The 24580-nt window shown below is 37.2% G+C and overlaps 1 protein-coding gene across 6 annotated transcripts in view; it reads left to right on the top strand.

Annotated features, from left to right (window-relative positions):
* The window catches only part of SBF2 (SET binding factor 2), a 234333-nt gene that overhangs the window by 122756 nt on the left and 86997 nt on the right, over positions 1–24580 (top strand). For all 6 annotated transcript variants that reach the window (XM_039552225.1, XM_039552228.1, XM_039552226.1 and 3 more), the window contains exons 7-15: positions 12287–12419; positions 13414–13522; positions 14262–14375; positions 15176–15253; positions 16975–17088; positions 17619–17747; positions 18457–18555; positions 20779–20983; positions 23242–23351. In XM_039552225.1, coding sequence (XP_039408159.1) covers positions 12287–12419; positions 13414–13522; positions 14262–14375; positions 15176–15253; positions 16975–17088; positions 17619–17747; positions 18457–18555; positions 20779–20983; positions 23242–23351 — 1091 coding nt within the window. The remainder of the gene's footprint in view (positions 1–12286; positions 12420–13413; positions 13523–14261; positions 14376–15175; positions 15254–16974; positions 17089–17618; positions 17748–18456; positions 18556–20778; positions 20984–23241; positions 23352–24580) is intronic.

Raw genomic sequence — 24580 nt, 5'->3', positions numbered from 1 at the left:
GATTTGTCCAAACTGTGCTGTAACTGAAAGTGCTAAACATCATTATCCTTCAGCCTTTTCATGTATTTTAAAATATTTTTAACTAGAAATCCTGTATGTACCATTAGGCAGTATATGAAGCCTGTAAAAGAAGTACTTAAAAGTAATGCAGTGTAGTCGAAGACTGCAGTGTCATTAAATATCTGTAATTCCAGATATCAAAAGTGATTGATTGATTAAACTTCTGGAGATTATTACAATTGCACAAAATATAAATACTAGGGCAGATGTTTGTGATGATGGCAGAGTTGCTAAGCAGGGAAGTACTTGAGTACAAGCACTTTAAAATGCTCCACTCCAGTATTGATGTATTTTCTTAATGTGACTATTCAATTCCAAATTTCAACATTGTGACTTGAGACTGAGAAGTTCGGAGTGTTCTCTGTCCTTTTGCCCTGCTTGCCTTTCTTTTGCATCAGAGCAGATACTTCTATGATACCACAGAGAGCTACTTAAAATTAAATAATTAATCAACAACAAGCAAGCAAAGAGAAGTGAATTATTTTCCATGGAGTGACACTGACAGAGATGATTTTTGTTGGTTTAAACAATCATGGAGCCAAACCCTGTTACTGTTATATGGTGATAAATCCAGTCAAAACATAATGATGGGATCATATATTAATTGTCATACCTGTTTAGAATTTTTGAGTTGTGTAATAAAGTGTACAGACATAAAAAAAATGCTGTATTTACTAATTTTTCAGATTTGTTAGAAACTCATGAAGAATGATGGAGGTTTGTTTTTTCCTTAATATAATGAAAATGCTGTAATTTGTTTGGAGGGAAGATCTTAACTGTGGCAGTTAACAATTTTTTTTTTTTTAAATTATGGTATGCTTCTCCAACTCTGTTTGGAAGTAGATATTTGTACATGCAGAGGGATTTTAAACTGACAGACTTGCACTTTACAGCTTTGGTTAACATGTGAAAACCACGTTTTTAGGATGGTTCTGTAGTTGTGCCAATGTCATTCAGCAGATGTTCTGCTCTCAGAAGAAATCTGTGCATAGGCTGAGAGTTGAGCAGGCTCTGTCCTTGGTTCTTACAAGTTCTATTTCCTTTGGAAGCTGATGTCAGGGCCCTGGGCAGCCCCCAAGGCCCTCCTGGCAGGGCTGGGCTGTGCTCAAGGCCAGCACTGCTGGGCACAGCTGCGCAACTTTGGCTCAGGGTGTCGAAACATGAGAAAAGGAGGGGCCTGTTGGCCTTGTCTTGGGTGCTGTCCTTAAGCTCAGCCCATGCCCCCATGGCCTGCCCAAGCCACAGTTGTTATGCTGGGCAATGACCTGTCTGACCGGGATCCTCACCTGTGGACTGCACATGCTGGCTTGGTCTCAGGTCATCCTCATGACCTGGGCTTGCCTTGTGGTCACTGTGACTGACCTGGCTGCCATCTCTGGCCCTCACCCTGACCTGGCCATGCTGACCTGGCTCCCTGACTTGACCTCAGACCCTCCTCATCTCTGTGGCCTTGTCTGGCTGACAGAACCAGACCTACCAAACTCATCTTCTCTGGGTACTGCACCCCTTGTTGGTGAGGGCACTGCCCCTTCCTGCCTTGCTCCATATTTGCCTTCCGTTATGGAGCTGTTGATCCCTGGCAGCTGGTGGTTCTTCAGTTTTCACTGCTTACCTTCTAAAAGTCTTGAGCTGGTACTTTGATATTAGTTCTTCACAGTAAGTTGCTAAAAATCAAGCTTTACAAGTCCTACAAGAGATGAAATCATGCACTATGACTTCCTGGTATAATTTGATTCTTGGGAAGAGAACAAGATTTTTAAGATTTTCTTGATCTTAAGACATGAACACTGATCAGTTTCTGTGTTCTGCACTAAAGCTGGCTTCATCTGTTAACAATCTTTCCAATGTTTTACCACTTCCCAACACCCTGCCTCAGAAATTATGATGTGAGCTACTGGGGCTATAAACAGTGAAAGTGCCTAGTCTATATAACAACATAAAATATAACCTTACTGTGATAATTAGAAAATACCTATCAAATCAAAAGGAGAAAAACTGCATTATGCTGTGCCTCAAATTAGTTTATTTTTGTGGTAGCTAATTTTTAGACTCACAATACTTGTAGGACATGCTATGCTTTACGTTTTTATTCTGAATAAAAAAAATAAAAAGTAACAGTCGCCCTGCTGCTTAAAAAGTGTAGTCTCCTTTAGAAAACATAAATCCCAAAATAAGGTAGGGTCTTAAAGGACTGTTTAAATTGTTGGCCGTATTACAGCTCATACTGGCTTCTAGAGGCTGCTTTTTGAACAGTGTTGGAGTTTTCTGCTGTACTCTATCTTTTTAGTTTACTCCATGTCATAGACCATATGTATTTACCATTTGCTGCTTTTTACATCAGTATTGTTCAGGGAGAAGTCAAAAGTTACAGAAACAGGTGAGTACCAAGAACAGGCTCATATAAAAAGATCATGAGTTATTTAAGGCTGGAAGTTAAAAGATGATTTCTAACTGTAGGACGAGAAACGTCCTGAAACACTTTCTGTTGGGAATAGTAATGCAAAGCATTATCAGTACATTTAAGATGAAGCTTCATCAGTTTGGGGTTGTCTCATAAAGCCATGATGGAAAAAGGCTGGACTCTTTCACTGTTTATAGACCCTTCGGTCCCGTATTTCTAAATCCAGGATATATTAAAATACGCAGAATTTTTGCTTTTGACTTCGTTTGTTGACACTTTGAGTAATGTTTTCTGTAATAAAATAACTTCTCATTATTTTAATTCTGGTTTAGGGGAGAAAAAATGTTCAGCCTCTCATGTAATGTATTTTATGCCAAGAGATGACAATACCAAATTACTGTATAAATGGAAAAAGACATTCCTGATGAATATATATGTGTATTTGTATGGCTGGGAGACATTATGAAAGGGTCACTGCACAGTCAGCACGTGAGCTGGCTTATACTTGTTGACTAAGAAAATCCTAGTGTCTTTGACATAGAGCAAGAATATTTTAATATTTCAATATGTAGGGCAGCAAAGGAATGAGAGATTTAATTTGCAGAGCATATGAAGAGTCCAAATGCAGGCATTTTCAGTACAGTAATACCTGTAACAGGGAGTTGCACTAAGGGTTGATGTGGTGCCCTTTCCACATCTTACCTGTGTTATGAGATTTCAGTGATATGAACCAGAAGTTTCTTTACCTCTGTCAGGTTGTTCATACAAACTTCTTACCCAACTCACTCAATTTTGTTCCTTTCCACGAAACATCATGCATCATGTGGTGGGAACATATATAACCTTTGTCGATTTTTAGCAGCATGTGTGATTAAATTAAGACTGTTTTATTGAGGTATATACACTTCTAATCAGTCTTTGATCTTAATAAATTGTATACTCTCCAGCCTATGGGACCTGGCATCACATGAGTATATGCTGTTGGCTTACGTTCTAGTTTTAGGTTAAATCCACCCTGGCCAGTGAGTTGCAATTAGCTCCATAACTCAGCCAAAGAGAATTTACCATTCAAGCTTTCCAAGTAGATTTGTGTAGTTCATCAAAGAACAAATAGATTATGAAGGGATTTGATGTGGCATTTACTGCTAATGGGCCCTTACTGCTGCAACAGCAGAACAAAAGGAAAGTGTTCTTTTAGATGCTGTTGGAAATAAAGGGACATTGTCATAGTGAATTTTATACAGGGACTCTTCTGCACTTCCAAGTAAAGGCATTTTGTGGACAGTCACTGAGGCTTCATTTCCCCAGCAGCATACATTGCCAGGCAGATGGTCCTGTCTGGAATGTCCGCTTCCAGTTGCACAGTGCTGCCACATCTCCTTTGCTTGACTCAGCTGTGCTGAACAGTTTTATCTCACCACGTTAACAGAAAATATTTGGAGGGTGGAAGGAGGGAGAGTCCCATCTGTCTTCTGTCAGCAGTCTCAGGTGGTTTGATGCTGTGGTTAAATCAGACCAATGGCCAAGTGCTGCGGTGAGAACAGACCAATCCCTCTGCCAGCTTGCACTTGCTCACTCTTGTGAGCTTTGCTGCAGGTGTAGGGAAAGCAGCAGCAGCAGCAGCAACCCTGTCAGAGAGAGCCATTAGGGCAGATTCCAGTCAGGGAATACCAAACTATTCCTTGAATACATCCTGCTCAGTGTTTCTGTTTGCTTGACACACGGGATACACTGGGAGCTTGGTCAGTGTCCCCTGAGATGCTGCTGCTGTGGTGACAGCTGGCAGAAGGCAGGAGTCTGGAATGACTTGGAGGCACTGTATTTCTTATATCCAATATTTCTTGCAGAGTACACTGTTTTTCAGCAGAGCAAAGCACACGACATAAGATGCTCATTTACTTTATATCCACTGTGAACTTGTAATTCTCTTTTAATGAGGCAAGCTGTGCCGTAGTTTATTTTAAGCAAATTATAAATCTGAGAAAGAAGAGTTATCTGACATAAGTAAATAAACTTGAAGCTGTGTATATGATAAAGTGCTGTAGTTAATGAGCTGTTTTTTTAAAAGGAAACATTTCAAATAAGAGAAAAAATAAAATTACAGTATGCTCTATAACGATTCAATGAAATTTATTTAAACTATTGGGTGAAAATTTGTTTTGGGATATTTGAGAAGAGAGTAATTTCCTATTTACAGCAGGGCTTCAGAAAACACCTCTCAGAAGAGTGTAAATAAGTTATTGTTTTCCAGAGATGAGAAAAATGTAAATTCCAAAAAGCAAGTATCTAGTAATGGGCAAACAGATTTCAGAAAGGCAAAAGAAGTTTATTTCTGCTTAGAGAAAATACTGAAATGGAGCCTACTGGGAACAGCTTGCTTTTCTTTCCATTTTTGCTGGTATGAGTGCAGGCAGAACTTTTCTCACTATTCCGAAGGAGGCTTGGTAGCTATTGAATCATAAGAGCTTGCAAAACTATAATTTCTGAACTTTAGTGTTAATACTTGTGGTGAGAGGAAAAGAAAAATGGTTCTATAGACATTTGCTTCCATATATTTGTTTTTGTAAATTAATATATAAAGTTTTGCTCTCTAGTTGCAGTTTGGGCTGAAGTATCTCTCTATTAGGAAGTCAGGAAAATCTCAGAGAATTTGACAAAGAATTTTTAAAGTTTGGTAAATGTTTTGAAGAGAATCCAGGCATGATCTTTAAAGAAAATAAAGTGATTTTTTATATTTTTCATGGTTACGGTGTTTCACCGTAGTCACTCAATTCTTCAATTGAATATTCGTCCTTTTATGCTCCATGAATATCAGCCAATGGTGGCTGAAGATTGCTCTAACAGAATATCCTGATCAGCCACATCTGTTCTTGTTGTCTTTGCATTTATTTGGTTATGTTAAAATAATGTTTCTGTAGTTACATTCCTTGAGAAAGACTTTGTAGTCCTTAGACAGGAAACAGGTATGTTTGCAGTTTCTTGTGTATCCTTGACCATTTTTTCCTGTGTACAGTTCAAGAATGACAATACTTTTCTCATTCTTAGCTATTTACTTTCTAAGGATCCTAATGGTATTACCCTCACTCTGAATTGTTTTGTTAAAAAATGTTTTCTTCTGCTTTAAGCGAATCCAGACAAATTATGAAATCTTAAAAACAAATCAGGTGGTTCAGAAATATTTAATGCTCCTTCTGAATTGTAAAATGTTTGTTGGTGGCTGAACAGAATCCTCCTTTACTTCCTACCGTCTATGAATCAATTTGCAGAGATGGTAAACTTCTCTAGTTTTGATTACTTAAATATCTCAGCAGTTGCAAATAATTTCTCAAATCTCAATTTTAGTTTTGCTATTAGAGTACAGAGAGATAATTTTGGCTAATCAAACTGCTATAAATAATTTTTATAACGTGCACTTATTTTTTGAACATATCTTTTGATGTATGTGGGAAAAAAGGTTTTGCAAAATATTTGGTTCAAACAATAAAATCATCATTCTTGAAAGGGCAATTCTAAAGAATGAATGAAAGAAAGTCGCCTATAAAAATTTCTAGAAACGTGAGAATATTTCAGTAGCACTCTCCCCCACCTCTACTCATGGAAACTGGGCAGCATTTCAATTCATTAGTGTGTATCCATTATCCCAGTCCACTCAAAATTATTTTGCAGAATTTTGTTGAGTTTCTGTTAGTGTGGACCTGTGAGGGTTTCACAGAAATTCTGTATCCTGATATTAATAATTATATAGGTAATTAGCAATTAGTACTCAGATTACTTGTAATTATGAAGGATTACTGTTTGCCTTTATTTATTATTTTTTTCAGGGTTGGAATAGTAGGTATTTATGGGATAAATATCCAAAACCAAATAGCTTCCTATTTTAATTACCTTTCTAGATAACTAAACAAGTAAGCAGAAGATGAGATGTGAAATCAGACATGAAATTAAATCATATTTCAGCAGAATAGACTATTACTCAAATGATAACACCTGCACAGATATAAAGAACACACAGTAAGAGAGCAAAACCTTCTGGTGTAATCTGGTAGTAAACAGTTCAATATTTAGAAATAGTGCTTGCCACCCTCCTTGTAGGAAAAGATGTTAGTCTCATATCTGATTTCTGTGAAGATTCTTCCCCTTAACTAAACTGACTTTTTGTAGCATCTATCAAACATGACCTGTTTATATGGCCCAGACATACAATCAGTAGCAAACTTTTAGCTGGTAATGCAGGTTATGTTTGTGTAATTCAACTTGCTGCCTTTATGTAAAACTGGCATTTACCTCCCTGCCACATGAATACTTTCTGTATATGAAAGGGTTATTTGTCTGGTTTACCTTTTTTTGTCTTTTCTGCTTTGTCAAGAAAATTCACATAACACAGTCATATTAATCTCGAGCTTATCAGTCTCCCTTTGGATATGTAAAGCTTAAAATATGCATAAGAAATGGTATTGCACTTCTCTTTTTCAGGGGTGAAAACCTTATTATCTAAATCTTCTCTTAATAATTGTCTTTAGCTTTATCATTGTCTCTGAAAAAAAAATTACTGATCATGTTCTCTCAGTGTACTGGCAGGGTTGTATTTGGAGGCTCAAGAAAGCCAAATGGCTTTTGGTGCTTCTTTAAGTAGGTCTGCTGAGGGATTTAATGAAATTGGCAATAATGGAGTGATATCAACATGCAGATGACAGACAGACTGACTGTTTTCCTAAATAGATTGTATGCTGTGCTTAATCCCTGTTTCTTTGTGCCTGTGTAATTTATGGTTTGGAGCACAACCATCTGCTTGACTCCGTGTAGACAGAACAGAGTGGATACTGTCGAACTTTGGGGGAGTGATAGCTGTAGGAATATTTATCCATCAGCTGAAGACATCTTTTTTATAAATATCTCCTCATTGTCACAGTCTCTTTGATATGCTTTTAATGATCAGTTGTCTTTCATGGTGTTTATACCAGAATCTTTCTATATGTTTCCTCTTCCCACCCTCCCCCGACGCTGCTTTGCAGGGCAGTCTTCATTCCACCTTCTCAACACAGAGCATGCAGAATTCATGGTTCAGATTCTGCATTGCCTTCCGTTCAGTTCCCAAATCAAAAGTGCATCTCTGAAAATGGAGGTTGGCTTCATTACTGCATGTCACACCCGTGTTTCCTTCTGTGGGCTCAGAAATGGGGATGAATTTGTGAAATGCTGGATTCTTTGAGGGCGTCTCAGCTGAAGGCTCCGTGCTGTAGGGATTGCTTCTCCTCCTCTTGAGTCTGACAAAGCCCAAATAAGTTAATCTCTTGGGGTACTCATCTGACTCATGTCCTCTGGTGCCCAGCCAAAAAGCAGGATAAATTAACCCTCCCAAAGCTCTCTGCTGGCACAGCCACATTGCTCCCCATTTGTGAGCAAGCTTGGCTATAGTTTAATCATGTAGTGTGCAGTCCTAAAAACCGACCTGCATACTTTCCTAAATGCAAATTGATCCTGAGCTGAGTGACGTAGCAATCTTTTGGGTATCACTCTGTGTAATTGATTTGAGATTTTTGGGTGGACAAATGAATGTAATTTGGCAAGGATTACCTCTGTGAGTATTGAGTACAGTTGTTGCCCCTTATTTACTAGTTAAGCTTGTATTTTGGTCATTAGCAGAGCTATGCAGCCACATCTAAAAATAAATATGAAAAGAGTTTTGTTTTTCTCTACTCTTTTCTTAGTTATCTTTAGAGCTTGACACTGCCTGGCACAGAACCTGTACTATGCAGTCTCCAGTGGCCTTTCAGAAAGGCTTTTCAGGCTTTGTTGACCCATTTCCTGGATTAGTCTGGCTAAGTTATGGATTATTTTGTCTATTAAGCTTTTTCTTGTGTCCAGTAATTCAAGAATGGCGTATTGGCATAATAATGTATTCAACTAGTTGAGTTTCTGAATCCATGTTTATAACTCTTTACAAAAGTCTGAAGAAGCAAGTGATAATATTTTGATTTCATGCAATATAGAAGACAGTAACTTGTCAAGTACACTTTGTGTTTGGTGGTTTTTTTTAATCATGCTTAAATAAGTACTTAAATTCTAGAACAACAGGAAGCAGGCAGAATGATACATTTGTTGATGGAGGATGTCAGATAATTTAGTACAAATTACAGATTCTTTAAATACTTGAAAACAGTGAAGGTCAGGAAGCCTCCATTCAAAATTTTCCAGCGTATGTATAATATTTTACAGGATGTCTGTCTGTAGACAGCAAAAGAATAATCTGTAAAAATCAACTTGTTTATTGTTTTTCATGTTGTCTATTTATGCCCTGACAAATGAGCATCGGATGTAGTGTGGAGTCTGCAGACCAGCAGAGGGTTCAAGGTTACAGACAGACACGATTGTGTCTTGTAGCACGAGGAAACTGGGCTCAGGCTGTCATTTGGAATGGTTTGTTTTCAGTAAACAGCTTGTAAGGCTTGAAACAACACCTTGGTGGCTTCCTCAAATAATTTGATCAATGGCTCAAATGGTTTAGAAAAGGAAAGTGATCAAAAGTTGTACTATTTATAATTTATTTGATTCTATCAGACAAAGGTTTCCCTCACAGTCGTTATGCTGCTGATATTCCTGAAAAGATGTATTTCGAAGTATGTGTGGAGCAATAATTTTGTATTGAGTTAGTGGCCATCATCTTGAAAATAAGACAATTCCAGATTAGGTGTCTGTATTGTACACTGAATTTTTTTATATTATGTATTTTATATTTTTCTGTATTGCATACAGAGCATTTAGGAAGAGAGAAAGAAAGAAGGAAAGAAAGAGGGAGAGAGAAGGAAAACGCTGGTACAAATAAGCTGTGTGGGCTCTGTAAGATTTCAGCCAGTGGAAGTGGTTAGCCTGGGTTTTATTGTCCAAGTGTGTTAGATTCTCTCAAATTTCGTCTCTTCCATAAGTTCTGCAAATAAAGCAACGTTTTTCTCTAGCTCAGCAAAGCTGAGGCTGAATCAGGTGCATTCATATCACAGTAAACATTTCAAATTCACCTTCCATGCCCAGTTAAAGTGTAGTGAACTTCTGGGAGACCAACTCCCAGATGTAATGTTTGAAGTATGTATTCCACTGTGGGACATCAAGTTCTTCTGTGGGAAATAGTTGCTGAAAGTAGTCGTCTTTAATTATATCCATGCTAATTAAGATGCGTTGAGAAATGCCTCTGTGGAGTGCAAGCTGAAGCTTTATCTGTGACCACTACTATGCAGCAAAACCAGACTTAATTTCCCTAGTGAAACTACGAAAGCCTCACAAAATGTACCATCACTGCTTAGTAATTTAAACTTTGTGTTCCACTGACTGGACATCCAGAACTTCATGTAAACTGAAGATGCTGACAAAATCCATTTCTTACAGTGGTAAAAATAGATAATAATCAGAGATACAGTTTAACACTACACATGAAGATTACCTTTATTATTTATACAAAAGTGTGTCATTTTAGTAGTCCTTAAGAGACAGTGTGATCTATGTCCAGTGTGTTCAAATACTATGAAGTACTTGCAGGTGTCCTCTTTCTACATAAGCAAAATTCTGATTTCCCCTTCATTTTTTGCAAAAGTGTTCAGTTATTATGTGCTCTGGAAAATTGTGTATTGTTTTGGTATCTGATGAGAAAGCCTGTATTCGGAAGAGATTTGAAATTAAAAATGCTGATACTGGGTAAGTTTTATGCCTTCTAAAGGTGTTAGAATTAAAATATTCTTGAATCATCATCATTCACAGGAAAATAATATCATATGGCTAAAAAGGCTGGGTTTTTTACACAGCTTGGTTTCAATTGAATCTTCTCAGTAGATGAATGTTCTAATTCCTTGCAAGACAAAGTTTAAAGTCAGTAAATCCAGAAAATATTTTAGAACTCTTACCTTTCAGAACTCAGGTTTGGGTTTTAAGATGTGCAGAATGGAAAATATCTCTTTGAGGAATTTTCAATTATAGGTATTTTGATGACAGGAAGGGCTTTTTTAGAGCATTTCATTGTACCGAATGGTTTGAATATTTGTGAGGTTTTTTGGTATTATTTTCCTTGGTAATACCTGCCAAAACATTATAGGTTTTTAGGGGCCTGTTTGAGAAGCTTTGTACTTGATTGTGGGAAAAAATTGTCAGATGTTTAAAAAATATGTATTTCTAAATGTCTTGAGACATTTGGCGTGGAGTGAAAGTGTGAGAAGCCCAGTTGTCATGAAAACAAAAACTTAGTTTAAAACAAAAAGTATGCTCCAAAATATTCTTTAAAATTTTCTGGGAAAAGAACAAGGGCAGTTTTGCATAAAAGGGTCAGTTTGAGTTTTTAAATTCTTACTGAGGTTTTTTTCAAGCAGGCAGCACTTTCTAACCTTGTGTTCAAAGAAGTACATACCCCTTGTGCATGCACACAAGAAAAGACACTATTTCCAGTTCCCTTCTAACCATTCACTGCTGGGTGCTGTTTCATTCACATGAGGAAACAAATTGGCCTTTTTATCATCATCTTTACCATGTGTATTACCAAGCAGTTTGTTTTCTACTAGCACAATATTAACTATGCCACTGAAAATAATAGCAAACATTTGCGACAGTAATTCACTCAGCCTTGTAACAAAGCCTTCTGTCCTCAGTCGTCTCAAGCCTTTCGTTGTGTGGGTTCTTAGGACTCTTGGAGAATGGAGTTTGGAAGTACAAGCTGTTACGTTGTTGTTTGACTTGTTCATCCTAAGAATTGAGTCTTCTTTTTGCAAACAGCACTCTCCGAATCCTTGTCCCCCTGTGTTTATGAACTGAGCTTTACTCCAGCCAAGGCAATTTGCATACATCGTGGAAGAAAAGTGATTTGTCAAAACATGTAATAAAAATTACTTTAAAAACCCAAAGTGTTAATTATCATATGAATATAGTGGCTCTCCATAGTCACACTTCTTTTTGGGGGACATTATTGCAAGATAAGCAGTAGCTTTGGGAAGGTAATACAGGCTGTCTTACTGATAACACAAGCCATGTCCTCAGGGAAACATCATACATTCCAGCATATTTCAGGAAATTTCATAAATTTCAGCATATCTTACATGTGTCAGGCATGTCTGCTTCTCAGGATGGGACTTTTTTTTTAAAGGAAATATATTTTTGGTTTTCCCTGAAAGCACATGGCTTTGTCTCCTAGGTAAATTGTACTGTCTTAAAAAAGCCCAAAAACCATCCCATCATCTGATTCATGAGTCTTACCCTAAATCTAGTGGGACTTTTTAAAACATTCAGATCTTCCTTAAAGTATCTTTATAATGACACCTACTCTCTTACTGCCCTCTTTTAACCTCATGACTCCTGGAATGCTCTCCACGGATAAAGTATGAATATATTCACTAGGAATCTTGTAATTTTCTTTGGAACTTGGCAGTATGATTTTTTTTCCCCCTGCTTGGAGATACAAAGAGGTTTAGAAGTTAAGCCTGGATCAGTGACCAGGGTTGAGTACTGGATACACAGAAGGCTATGCAGAAGATGCACATAATACTGTTTGAAGACATTATTAAGCATTGCTAGGATTTGTGCTGAGAAGTGGAAGTCCTTTCAAGTGGTATTGAAAGAGAGATGTAATACAGTATATTTGCAGCATAGAAATACATTCAGATGGTATTTTAGCAACCTGAAAAACAGAAGGACAGTGCAGTAGTTAAATAAAAGGTAGAAAAACTTGGAACTTGGCAATTTATGCATTTATCATATGCTTTTTGAAAATCCCTCCAGAAAATGGTACATTTTAATGTTGGGGTTTTTTTTTTGGCATGTTGTTACAGTTTTTTCTTATTGTTTTATCTTTTTAAGGAATCCAAAATGTACTCAGCTTATTCTGTGCCGTGCTTACAGAAAATAAGGTTCTCTTTCACTCAGCAAGTTTTCAAAGGCTCAGTGATGCCTGTAGGGCTCTGGAGTCTTTGATGTTTCCCCTCAAATACAGGTGAGTTAAGTTTGGGTTCTTTGAACTCATTAACTAATTTTATAACTCATTTTGTAACTTATATTACATTGTCCCAAAGAAAAGGAGTTGTGCTGTATTTGTTCAAATAAGCAAAGCTATTCATGATCATATATACAAGTCCTAGTCCGTACACATCATTAATAAAAATCTGTTTGCATCATGGCACTGGAAACAATTAAGGGAGAAACATCCCTCCTGCAAATGTAGGGTAGAAACACTACTCACAACCCTAAAGATTCTGTGGTGCAAAGATAGCAGCTTCAGTACTGTGTATTAGAGTTTTAAGTCACTGACAAATGTCCACCAGAGAATGAATTTAAGTCCGCAAACTGATCCTCTCTTATGAGCCACAGGTGGATCCAACATTATGCAATGGAAAGCTTCATGTCAGTCGATTTGGTTTCTTTAGGAAGAAGACATCTAATTCTGACTCACATGTTTCAGGCCATGCTTATATTTTAATAGCTTGTTTTATTTAAAATATCTCAGAGATAGGCTTCTTTTTAATATAGAATAAGAAGGAAAAACTGGAAGTTGAGTTTTGGAATATGTTTCTTAATGTTTAAATAGTAATGAATGTAAACTTGTAATAACTGTAAATTAGGTGTGGAAATGCATTGATCAATTTAGATCCAGCTCTTGATGTTGCTTTGATGAGCACGCTGAGTTTCTTAAATTATCAAACCAAGTAAACAATACTTGAAATAGTTTTCTATGCATAATGTTTAGTTGTCATTTCAATATGAAAGAGAAATATTTCCTTAAAAGCTTGATTATTAATGATATTTTATCAAAGGCTGAAATGTAGGTAAACGGCCAAAACCGAATCATGTTTTTTAAATGAAGGTATTATCCATAACTGTAGTGTCCCTGATTACCAACAGGAAGATTATAATTTTTTTTAAGAAAAAAGTTGCCCTGTGTGAAAGGATAGTCAGAAACTTTTATTCTATTTTATTTGTTCTTTTCACAGTTATCCCTATATTCCAATTCTTCCTGCACAGCTACTGGAGGTTCTCAGCTCCCCAACACCTTTCATCATTGGTGTTCATTCTGTCTTTCGCAATGACATTCACGAGCTTGTGAGTATTTGTGCCCACCCACAGTCAGTGCCTGCTCTGGTGCTCAGCTGCAGAGAGCTCCTGAGTGCTTCAGAGATGTTTGTATGAATAATTCACATATGTTCAAAATATTACTGTAGAAAGCAAGGCTAGACAATCAGGAGAAGAAAAAAGAGAAAAGACATCATTTTTTTTGTAAATACATTGAGACTATAAAGTAGAGGAGAGAAATGTTTGATTCTAGTACAGGAGGGGAAGGAATGGATCCATTTCCAGCTTTGTCATCTATTTGTCCTGAGTTTGAGCAATTCAGTTAGGATTTTCAAGTGTGTTCTCAATTGCTGTATTTTACCCTTTTTAAGCATGTCCTTGGAGAAACTGAACCAGGGTTACTTACTAAGAGGTGCTTAGAAACACAAGATTTTACTTATTGGTGCCCTCACTGTGTTCTTTTGCAAACAGCCAACATGTTAGGTATCTCAAACCTCTGAACACAGACCTGAAACACCGAGAAGCAAAAGTCACTTTTGAAAGTTTAGCCTAATTTCATTTTATTTGGTTTAATTTAATTTTTCATGGCTAGATTCAGTAATAGGAAGTATTTGGAGTATTTCCTGTATCATAAGCATTCTGTGCATTAAAGTTAGTACTGTTCTAATTAGTTTATTCTAACTTATTTGCAGGTCATGGAATTTGAAGTGTTATGTTCTTAAGCTATGCTCACTGTGTGCAGTACCAATAATATATTTGTCCCTTGCAGTTAGATGTAATCATAGCAGACCTGGATGGAGGAACAATTAAAATTCCTGAATGTATTCATCTGTCCCAGCTGCCAGAGCCACTGCTACACCAGACTCAAATGGCACTTTCTCTGGTATGTTTGGATAAAATCCCCACTTTCCACCTTCTCACCTATTTGTAATGAATGAAAGATTTCAATATTAAGCTTCCAAACACACTGGAAGTGAGATTTCATAGAATGATTCATGCAACATTCCTGGTTTTAGAAGAGTTTATTCTCTGTAGTTCAAGTTAATCAGTAATTTAAATCTAAAATGTCTTTTCGCTGTTCAAGAGGTAGGGATTTTTCCTTTATAATGATTTTTAATAAGAGTATTTGAGCAGCGTTATTACTGTTTGGTTCTGCTGCTTTTCTGTGGTTATAAATTCATTTCAACTGTACATTTTCTTGAAATTTAACAGATTAATAACCCTTCAGCCTTAAAGTTTATTTGTGTGATGCCCCTATTTCACTATTCAGGAATGATGGATTCTACATTAGGGAATCGCCATAAAGAGTACTTCAGTTTGTCTTTTTGCTATCACTGTAATATTAGAAATCACCTTATTTGGAGGCTTCTGAGCAAATCTTCTTATCTTGAAAAGAAGAATTTTTAGTCTGTTAATCTGTTTCAGCTGAATTGACTCTAAAATCCCTAATGGTATTGATCAGCTTCATGGACTGTGATAGGTTTTGAAAACTAGCTCACATGTAGAAACCTGAAGCTGAGAAGTTAATTCCACCTTTATTTCCATACAGTCTTCACAATTTAACTCAATTTATTACTTGAGGTAGTCCATATCAGTGGATATTAATTTGAGAAAGAAGAAGAAAAAAATTATCTTTTTCTCAGCAAAATGAAGGAAAAAGATTTTGTTTTCGAAATTTTCTAGGTTTTGCATCCTGATTTGGAAACAGCAGATTATGCATTCCCTCCCCCTCGAACAGCTTTGTCACACTCAAAAATGCTGGTAAGATTTCTGTGTTATTTTCTGCTTCTGACTTTCTTGAGTGGAAAACTGTTGAAATTTTAGACTAATGTTCTTTTAAGAATTTGTGTTTGCTTTTCCATGAACTTTATAGTATTATTGGTGGAGCAAAGAAATGCATTTTGCCCTCCAATAACATTCTAATGGGTTAGAGATTTTATAAAATCCAAAAGCCAGTTCACTTTAAGAACACACATTGGGGGGTTTTGTGCAGATCTATTTGAAAATGTTAAACTCTTAGGTGGTACAATGTATTTTTTGTACTTATTTCTTGCTTAAGATTGGGATTTTTAATTGCTGAAGGCAGGGAATGTCATCCAGACGTCATCTAAACTAATGGTAGAATTCTGCTAAGATCTCACTTTGAATAGGGAAGTTATAAATTAATATCATTTTGTATCAAAATAAGAGTTATGTTGAAATCTGAAAGAAATTACCATGTTTTCAAGTAGTTCAAAAAGTCAGGGTACAGATGGACCTGTTAAAATCCTAGAGAGCAGCAGAAAATGAGCATATCTGTCAGTAAAGTGACCCATACAAAATTTAAGTTAAAAATAGAACAACACTGATCATGTTGCAATGAAGAATAAACAGACATCTAGTAAAATACTCCAGTAATATATTCCAGCTTTATATAATCTTCTATATACCTTTTCTCTTTAAAGTAAGTTACAGGCTGTATTTTGTAAGTTTATATTTGCTTGTTAGTTGGTTTTAGCTGGTTACCTGATAGTAAATACAATATTCTTTGCTGTTAAAATTAGAGTTTATTTAAAATATCTTTTGAGACACCATAAAACCTCAGGTCATAAAACAATTTTTGGGACCTCAGGTTTTTGACATGGCTGCTGAGATAAAATAATAGGGTGGCACAGGATTTGATGTCAGTCTTTAGTGGCATCTGGGCCCCATGGAGATGTCACTGCCCCAAGTCTGCCCCAGCTGTCCACATCAGTTCCATTAACGTGGTAGTGCATATGTAAGCACTCTCTTACTCAAATAAATAAACCAGAAGTTTAAAGACCTACTATTTTAAACTTTTTAAAGTAACACTGGCTTATTTTGGCAGCAGAAGGTTGGCAAGTGAAGATGTGAGTTGGAAGAGTCCTAGACAAGTAGCTGGGCAAACCTGGAGCAGTCTGCTCATCTGGCAGAGCTTCAGCTGGTGGCTGTGGTGGGATGCTCCAAGCCTGGCTCCTCCAAGCAGCAGTGCCATCTTAGGCTCCTGTTATTCCTTGCTGCCCATGCTCACTCTGAAGACAATGTTTGTGTACTGCTGCAAAGCCACACTTGCTTTAGGGAATAAATCCAGGCTAAAATAGCCTCTTTCCTTTGTTTCACATCAGGTCTCTTTCAAGCAGTTGATTTGTGTGATTCACCACATGAGCACTCCCCCATTGCCCTGGCATTGCCCAGAGCCCGAGGTGCAGGCATGGGAAAGATCAGCAGGGGTGAGGGATGGCTGTGTACAGAACCTGTCATGGCCATCTGAGGATAGGGCAGGGGAACTTGGTGGTGTTTAAGGTCCCTTCCAGCCCTAACCATTCTATGAGACAACCTCAGACCTCTACGAGTATCTCTGCTTCATGTGCTGCACTGCTACACTGATGAATTTGTAGGCATTTCTCATTTAGTTCTATGCAAGTGTGGAGAAATTTAGGATACGAGGGTGTTTTGACAGCATATTCAATGACTGCTTTCAGGATAAAGAAGTGCGAGCAATCTTCCTTAGGCTGTTTGCACAGCTTTTCCAAGGATACCGGTCCTGTCTTCAGCTGATCAGAATTCATGCTGAGCCAGTCATTCACTTCCATAAGGTAAAGGAGGAGCAGTTATGTGTATTTACAGTATTCCTTTGTGCCATGTTATTCCCACAAGCCTGCCTTTTGAACAAGTGGTAAAGTTTAAAAACGTAAATAAAATTATCTACATGTGGTAAGCATATCATTTTGGCATAGCACGATATCAGCATGTTTTAGTGAGACTAATTACAGGGACAGCAATGAACTGTACAACAGAGTTAACATTTAAATTTAATACATAAACATTTGAGGAATCATTGTGGAATTTTGAAAACCTCTGTATGTAATAAGATGACATTGCTTGAAGGTACTAGTTTTTATTACCTGTGAGATTTAAAAAATGTGTGCTTCAACTTTCCATTTCTGAATTTAGGTATAAAAAGATACTGTGTATAGTAAAAGATTTAATTAGAAAGTACCACTTACTAGTATAAGTGATACTGATCGGCTGGTGAAAATGTTTAACTGGTAGTTTGTAAAAGCTGTAGTTGCTTGTAATTTTGATGCTAATAAAAAAGTGCATTTTCTTTCTGTCTTTCTTGCAGGCAGCCTTCTTGGGCCAGCGAGGCTTAATTGAGAATGACTTTCTAACCAAAGTCCTCAATGGAATGGCATTTGCTGGCTTTGTGTCAGAGAGGGGTCCTCCTTTCAGGACCTGTGATCTTTTTGATGAGGTGAAAACCGTTTCTGTATTCCCAAGTAAATTACAGTGTACCTGTGGTATTTCAGCATGGGAAAAACTACTGAAATGCTTCTGAATCCCCACTGTTTATTATGTCAAGTTTATACTAATCATCTCAGCTCTTATTTTCTGATAAGGAGTTATTTCTAGCTTACTTCCATAAAATTATGCCCCCTCATATGTATGAAGTTAAATAGTTGTATAAACTTCGGTAATGCTGTTCCTACAGTAAGGTCTGCAGCCTCATAATACATAGCATGTGCTAGTACAGAATTATTTTGAGGAGTTTAATTATATTCTATGAAATGTTACAAACTCATTGAGAAATATTACATTAAATACATATCCAACAATGCAATGCCATAGTTTTTACTGTGTTGGCTTTGAGTTGAATGTAGAGTAAAAATGGAATTTGATACGAATTCTGTGTTGTAGTAGTAGTACCTATGAGAAATATGGATTGAGGTATAGAAGTGTGAAAAGACTGGTTTAGGTATGCAGGACTTTCTGTCTGGTAACAAACACTGCATATGAAACTGAAAATGTCTCATGTTCCAGAGCAGTGTGACATCACACACTTTTCAGCATTCAGCTTTCTTTCCTTGGTTTCAATTTAAGATTAACATTTCATAACTTAAATAGGAAACAATTTTTTTTAGTTGAATTATCAACATTTTTATTCTTTTTCTTTTAAAAAAAAGTTGGTAGCCTTTGAAGTTGAAAGAATTAAAGCTGAAGAGGGCAATCCACCAAAAATGATAAAGCATGTTAGAGAACTTGCAGAACAGCTCTTCAAAAATGTAAGTTGTCTGTACCTGCTGCATCTGTAGAGTTGAGATGGTAACGTTGAAAATTCTTATTTCTCAGATCCAGTCTCCAGAAAATGGAACTGCCTGCTTGTGGTAGTCATCATCTACATTGTGGCAAAAAACCCTGGAACTTTTAACGATCTATAATTTTGTAGATGCAAAGGCAATTCAGTGTAGTAGTACTGATTTATTGATGCTAAATATTGATTTACACATACCTACAACTACTTATCTATTTTTAGTGTGTATGCACATAATGTCTATAAACTGCTGTTTTCTCTGCTGCAAGCTGTCCATGCCAAATACATCTCTTTTCTTGCCTCTCAACAGTTTTCCATATGAAAACCATACATCCAATTTGGCATAATGTGTACTTTCAGCAGTTCTTTCCTGCTGTGTGACCCAGTCCCCCTGGTTTGCGTGCTCAGCAAGCACTATTTCATTTTTTACAGCCTGTTTCTTGTACTCTTTAGGTTTCCTACAACACCATTTCCAGTTTCATTTTTGCCTTCATATCATGTTTATTTTACATAGTGCTTTTATAAAATCTCTTACCGTATCTTTAGCTGGTTGTGGTGTGAGTTTTTTTGTTTGTGGGTTTGGGGTTTTTTGTTTGTTTTGGGGTTTGTGGGCTTTTTTGGCATAGGCTGATCTCCCTCCCCCTCACACTTGTGTGGTTATTCAGACTCCACAGAGCATTCATTATCTGTTACACCATCAGCTGACACCTTTGTCACCCTTTCTTTTCTTTGCCCCACTGCCCCAAAACTGTGGTTTACAACTACAGTTCTGTAAAAAACCCCACAAGAACTCCAAATACTGCTAAGTTCTGAGGTGTTTGGGGGTGTCTTTTGGGTTCTGTGTGTCTTTTCTGATGATGAGATTTATTTATACCATTGTGACTGACCTGCTCCTTCACTACCACCAAGTCAGTGGCTTCACTGGAGCACACACTGATAATCACTAAGTCAATGACTTTGTGCATTGAGAAGTCAGACTTCTAGTAGTTGTGCATGCACCTGTCTTTAACTAAATATAGGTGATGAGTAACACTGCTTCTTTAAGTTGTGCCTAGAGCTGTCTGATTTTAAACTGACTGCATGATGTATTTTGACATCTTGTTTCACAGTTTTAATAGTCGTAATATTGTAGCTTAGATACAAGGGAGAGACAAGATCTGTTGAGGAGAGCTAATGTTGGCATGAGCCTTGGTACAAGTGGAAAATCCAAGACATTAGACCTTTAATTAGCCTAATAGCATGTACATCTGACATTCATTTGTGATGTCCAAGATTCAAGTAACTTTTCCTGTGTATTTCCTCTGAATCTCTCCTCTCATTGAAATGAATTGTGGAAGTTATTCTCCTTTTCTAGCATTTTCTGCCCTCTGTCCTCTGTTACCCCCTCCTGAGACTGTGTTCCCTTTCTCTCCCTTGCTTCCCCTGGTATCTGTTGCTCTCATACCCCCCCTGGGTTTTTGGCTGTTTCCATTAAATTTTCCTTTGCAGAGAATGCATGTGGCTAAGGAGCTGCTCTGTTTTGACTGCTGTTTCTCAAGTTGATGCATTTGATCTCCTTGTTGTCTTTTGCTCCTGTAAACAACAGTTTTAAGCTCCTGTTTACAAGTTTTCTTCCAAACTTACTGTGCATTTACAAGAGAAACCTCATTGATGGATAACACTCTTTGGCAGTGGTGTGTAGCCAGTAATGAGTAACAGCATAGAGTAAAATTGAACATCAGTGAATTCAGATGTGACTAGTGGTAACTCTGGTATGAATGAAGAGATGAAAATACCCCATTTTGTTTGATTACTACACCCCTGAAAATGTGAGGTGTGATCCTGTGCGTGGTGGTAGATAGTCTCTCTAATGAAGAGCTTGACTGTCACATTAATTTACATTCAATTTCTTAATATTCATTAAACTGCATAAAATCAACTTAAGTTAAGCAGTGATTTTCTTTTGCTCTCATTTTGAATTCTGCACATCGACAAAAATAATTTTATAAAAGCCTTTAACAAAGTTGGAAATGTCAAAGATAATGAGCCAAGGGTGATATGATCATGAAACATTTTATTAGTCATCTTCATTAGATATGTGACTTCTGAATCTTTCAGATAGGGGAGATTCTCCAAACATCAGTAAAATTAGATGAGACACATGGTAACACTGCGTGATTCATTTTGTGTTTGACCTTTTACTTCTGACCTGCAGGAGAACCCCAATCCCCACATAGCATTCCAGAAAGTGCCACGGCCCACGGAGGGCTCCCACTTGCGGGTGCACATCCTGCCTTTCCCCCGGATCAACGAGGGCCGGGTGCAGGAGCTCCTCCAGGAAGGGCTGGCCAGGAGTCAGGGTGCCCCTCCTGCCACGCGGGGGGACAAGAAGTGCGTGGTTCCAGCGGGTCCCCCTGTGGGTATGTTCATTTGTTCCCTGCCTCACCTGGTTCTCATGGATAATTAGCATGACTGCAATGTGTTGCTCCCAATTTTATGTTAATGCTGTATTTTTAGTGATCATAGCAAACTCTGGTGCATAGACTTCAGTGTTTGCCTTTGCAGCTTTAAAAGCTATTTTTTATCTGCCTTTACTAAGAAGTCAAACATCCAGAGAGTGAGGGGCATAACTGCTAACTATATGATCTGAATTAGATTTTGCATTGAACAATTAAACTAGATACTGTCTACTCACCTAGGCCTGTTAAATATCACCATAGGACACTTGTAGGACTGGCTGAACCAAGCTTTGAACCATGTGAGTTTCTCCATTGATACCAGTGAGAGACATGTAAATTACTGGAAAAAGGCAAAGGGCAAAGATGGCATCTGTCTCAAAATAAATATACCTATATTTAAACATAAAGAGCAGATGTGGACATTGTAGGCCTGCAAATTTTCATTTTAATGCCACAAAGTTCTATTAGTTATAGTCATACTCACTGATGTGAATGATGGCATAAACCAGTATGGTTAGTAAACTTGCACATGAAGTTGGCAGAGCTTGTGAAACTTTTGAAGGATGGGATCAGAATTCAAATCCATCTTTAAAAATTAGATATCTAACCACAAGACTCCATTGAGTTTTGTTCTCCTCTGCTGCTTTTCTTCAAATAAGGGATTGCACTTGCATAGGCATGATCGGCTGACTAGGCAGCAGCTCTTCAGAAATTAATTTGGGAACGTTAATGACCATAGGGCAAACATGACCCAACTATATCAAGCTACTGCAAAAAGGACAAACATCTTAGTAGGATGTATAAACAGGAGTGCAGTCAGTGAACCCCATGGAGAAATCTTTTCATTGTGCTCAGTAAGACCTCAGCTGGAGTGTTTGTGTCCATTTTTAGACACTGAAAGACTGTCTCCATTTTTGGTTCTGTTGGAGGGAGTCCATAAGAAAGCAACAGGAATGACCAGTGGTCCAGAGAATGTGACCTACAAGGAAAGATGGGGAGTTGTTTAGACTGAAAAATAGGAGACTGAGGGCACACATAATAGCGGGCTTCAATTATACAAGAGACAGTTAGAAAAAGAAGGGGAATAATCTGTAATGATAAGAAATAATGGGTTTAATTGCAGCACAGAAATAGAGTTATTTGTCAGCAAGACATGGTAAAATGAGAATTGTGAGGCAGTTGAGTGGAGTTCTTGTGAAGCCGCAGAGTCTCTGTTATCACAGAACATTGAGAACATATTAGACAAACATGAGAAATAACATAAATAGTGTTGATCCTGTCTAGGGACAGCAGGGTGAACTAGATGGCCTCTTGAGGCCCTGCCTAGGCCTGTTTCTCTTTGGGTTTATGTAAGAAGAGGGTGCACTCTCTTCACCTGCCTTTGCTGTTGACTGTATCATTGAATCTGGTACTTAAAAAATTTAAAGGCGGTGTGGTTGTATTCTGTTATCTTTCTTCAAAAGGCTGTTTGCAAGAGAAGGGTTTTTTTAAGAAGTTGCATAAGTCAATTTCTGTGTCAAACAGGGGGTTTGCTGTTTTTTTCCTGAGGAACAGCTTTCACACTTACACTCTCTGCTGAACTGTGTCTCAGAATCCTTGGATACAAGTAGCTCATTATCTACTAGAAAGGCATGTTCTGCATTTAGATACTATTTATTTGATATTACAGAGAAAAGGAGAATGTTAGTTCTTACATTCTGAATTTTCTTGAAAAATAAGAGCAAAACAGTGCATTAAGAAAATAAGATCTCAGCAATTTGGAATCTAGATAAAAGGTTTGTCAGGTTTTATTCCGTGTTGCAGAATTCTTGTCATGGCCATCTAAAAATTGTTGTCTACTGCTACAAAATATGCAAGGCTGTGTAGCTCACTGCAGAACACACACACACACATATTTATTATTAATTTGTGTTTATTTAGGTATTTCACCAGTATGTTAGAGGTTATAATCTCTTTGTGCCTGTATGAGACAAACAGAACAAATAGTTAAGAGAATCAACTAGTCCTGTTAAAATTCAGAGCACTCTCCTCTTCAGGTGGTATAGGAAAACCAAAGATTTAGGATCTTGTGATCCCATCTGCCTACTAAGGGTATTTGCTTAACAGAATAAAAGGGAGGACACAGTGATTATTTTTTTAAAGAAGTTTGTGGTATTCTTTGTGGTTCTTGCAGAAGTAATTTCACACATGTATATTCTTCTTTTTCTTTCTTTTCATAGTTTCCATAATGGAAAAAGGAAGCACAGTTTTCAACAGTGCTCAAAGGCTGGAAGTTGTTAGAAACTGCATCTCGTTCATTTTTGAAAACAAATTTTTGGAGACTGAAAAGGTAATAAAATGAAATTTTAATTCTCCCAAATAACTCTCTGTTCTGTTAATGAGCAAATGGAGACTGGCCTAATCACAAAGTACATTTTGAAGTCTTGTTTCAAATGCTAAGGATTATTTTGGCCACTTAAATGAATGAACTAAGCAATAAAAATAATCATCTAAGTGCAATATTGTGTGTAATATGAGGCTAATGGATTTGAAAACCTGTTTCTAATACTACATGGGTGAGTTGAAAACCCTTTTTGCAAAATTTATTACTGTTATAAGTAGTATTGTCCACATAATTTTTTTTAAAAAGAGGTGGTGGGTGCATTTTGGTCTAGCAGCATTAATTAGAAGGAATGCAAACAAAAGGCATACATATATGCTTCACTGTTTAACAGCCAATGCTCTTTGGAAATTTTCAGTACAGTCAACTTTGCTGGTTTTAAAAATCAGTAATTTGATAGAACTCAGAGATGAATATAAATATTTGGCATGTCTGTCTTCACTGAAATGTGCTAGTGAGTTGTTGTCCTCGACATTCTTATTTTCTCTCCATTAAGAAGTTGCCGGGTTTTGTAGATTCTGTTCATAGAGTTTTCAGTTACTGATTCTAGAACAATCACTCAAACTTACAATCAAATCTAATCCTACATATGAAAATGACTGTAAAATTATTTTAAGAAATGTTTTGATTTCTCTGGGAAGTATCACCTGTATATCTCTGAGCCTGTGCAGATCAAGATAGAAAATGAGCTTTGCTTGAGTTATGGTGTCAAAATGCACATGGGAAAAGTCCTAATAAAGTCTATAACTCTTTAAGAGTTTTGATCCAAGCAGATCACAGTAGTTTTTAACCTCTTTCAATTTCCAGGCACTTGGGAAAGTTCAGTGGGTTTTTTGTCCCTATATATGGTAAATTTGTCCTTAGCCAATAGGCTGCCTCTTCTTTACTTATGTGTTACCTCCAGTCTAAAGGGCCACAGCTGATAAATACTGTTGTAGCATTTGCTGCATCTTTAAAACTTTGATATAAATATTCTGTTGGCACTGGTTTGGGATAAACTGCATGACAGTCCAGTGGCCTCGTTGCTATGAGAGGTATGACACCTCTAAACCCATTTGCCATTCATTGCTTATCAGAAAACGTGCTGGTCAGCCTCGATAGGCAAGCTCCAGTCCTGGCCTGGCTGTACAGAACAGAGCACTTGATTTCATCTACAGTAATCCATTTCTGATTTCACA

This window comes from Corvus cornix, chromosome 5 (assembly GCF_000738735.6).
Source record: "Corvus cornix cornix isolate S_Up_H32 chromosome 5, ASM73873v5, whole genome shotgun sequence".
NCBI lineage: Eukaryota > Metazoa > Chordata > Aves > Passeriformes > Corvidae > Corvus > Corvus cornix.
The sequence above is the reverse complement of the archived record's forward strand: the minus strand, read 5'-3'. Positions and strand labels throughout refer to the sequence as shown.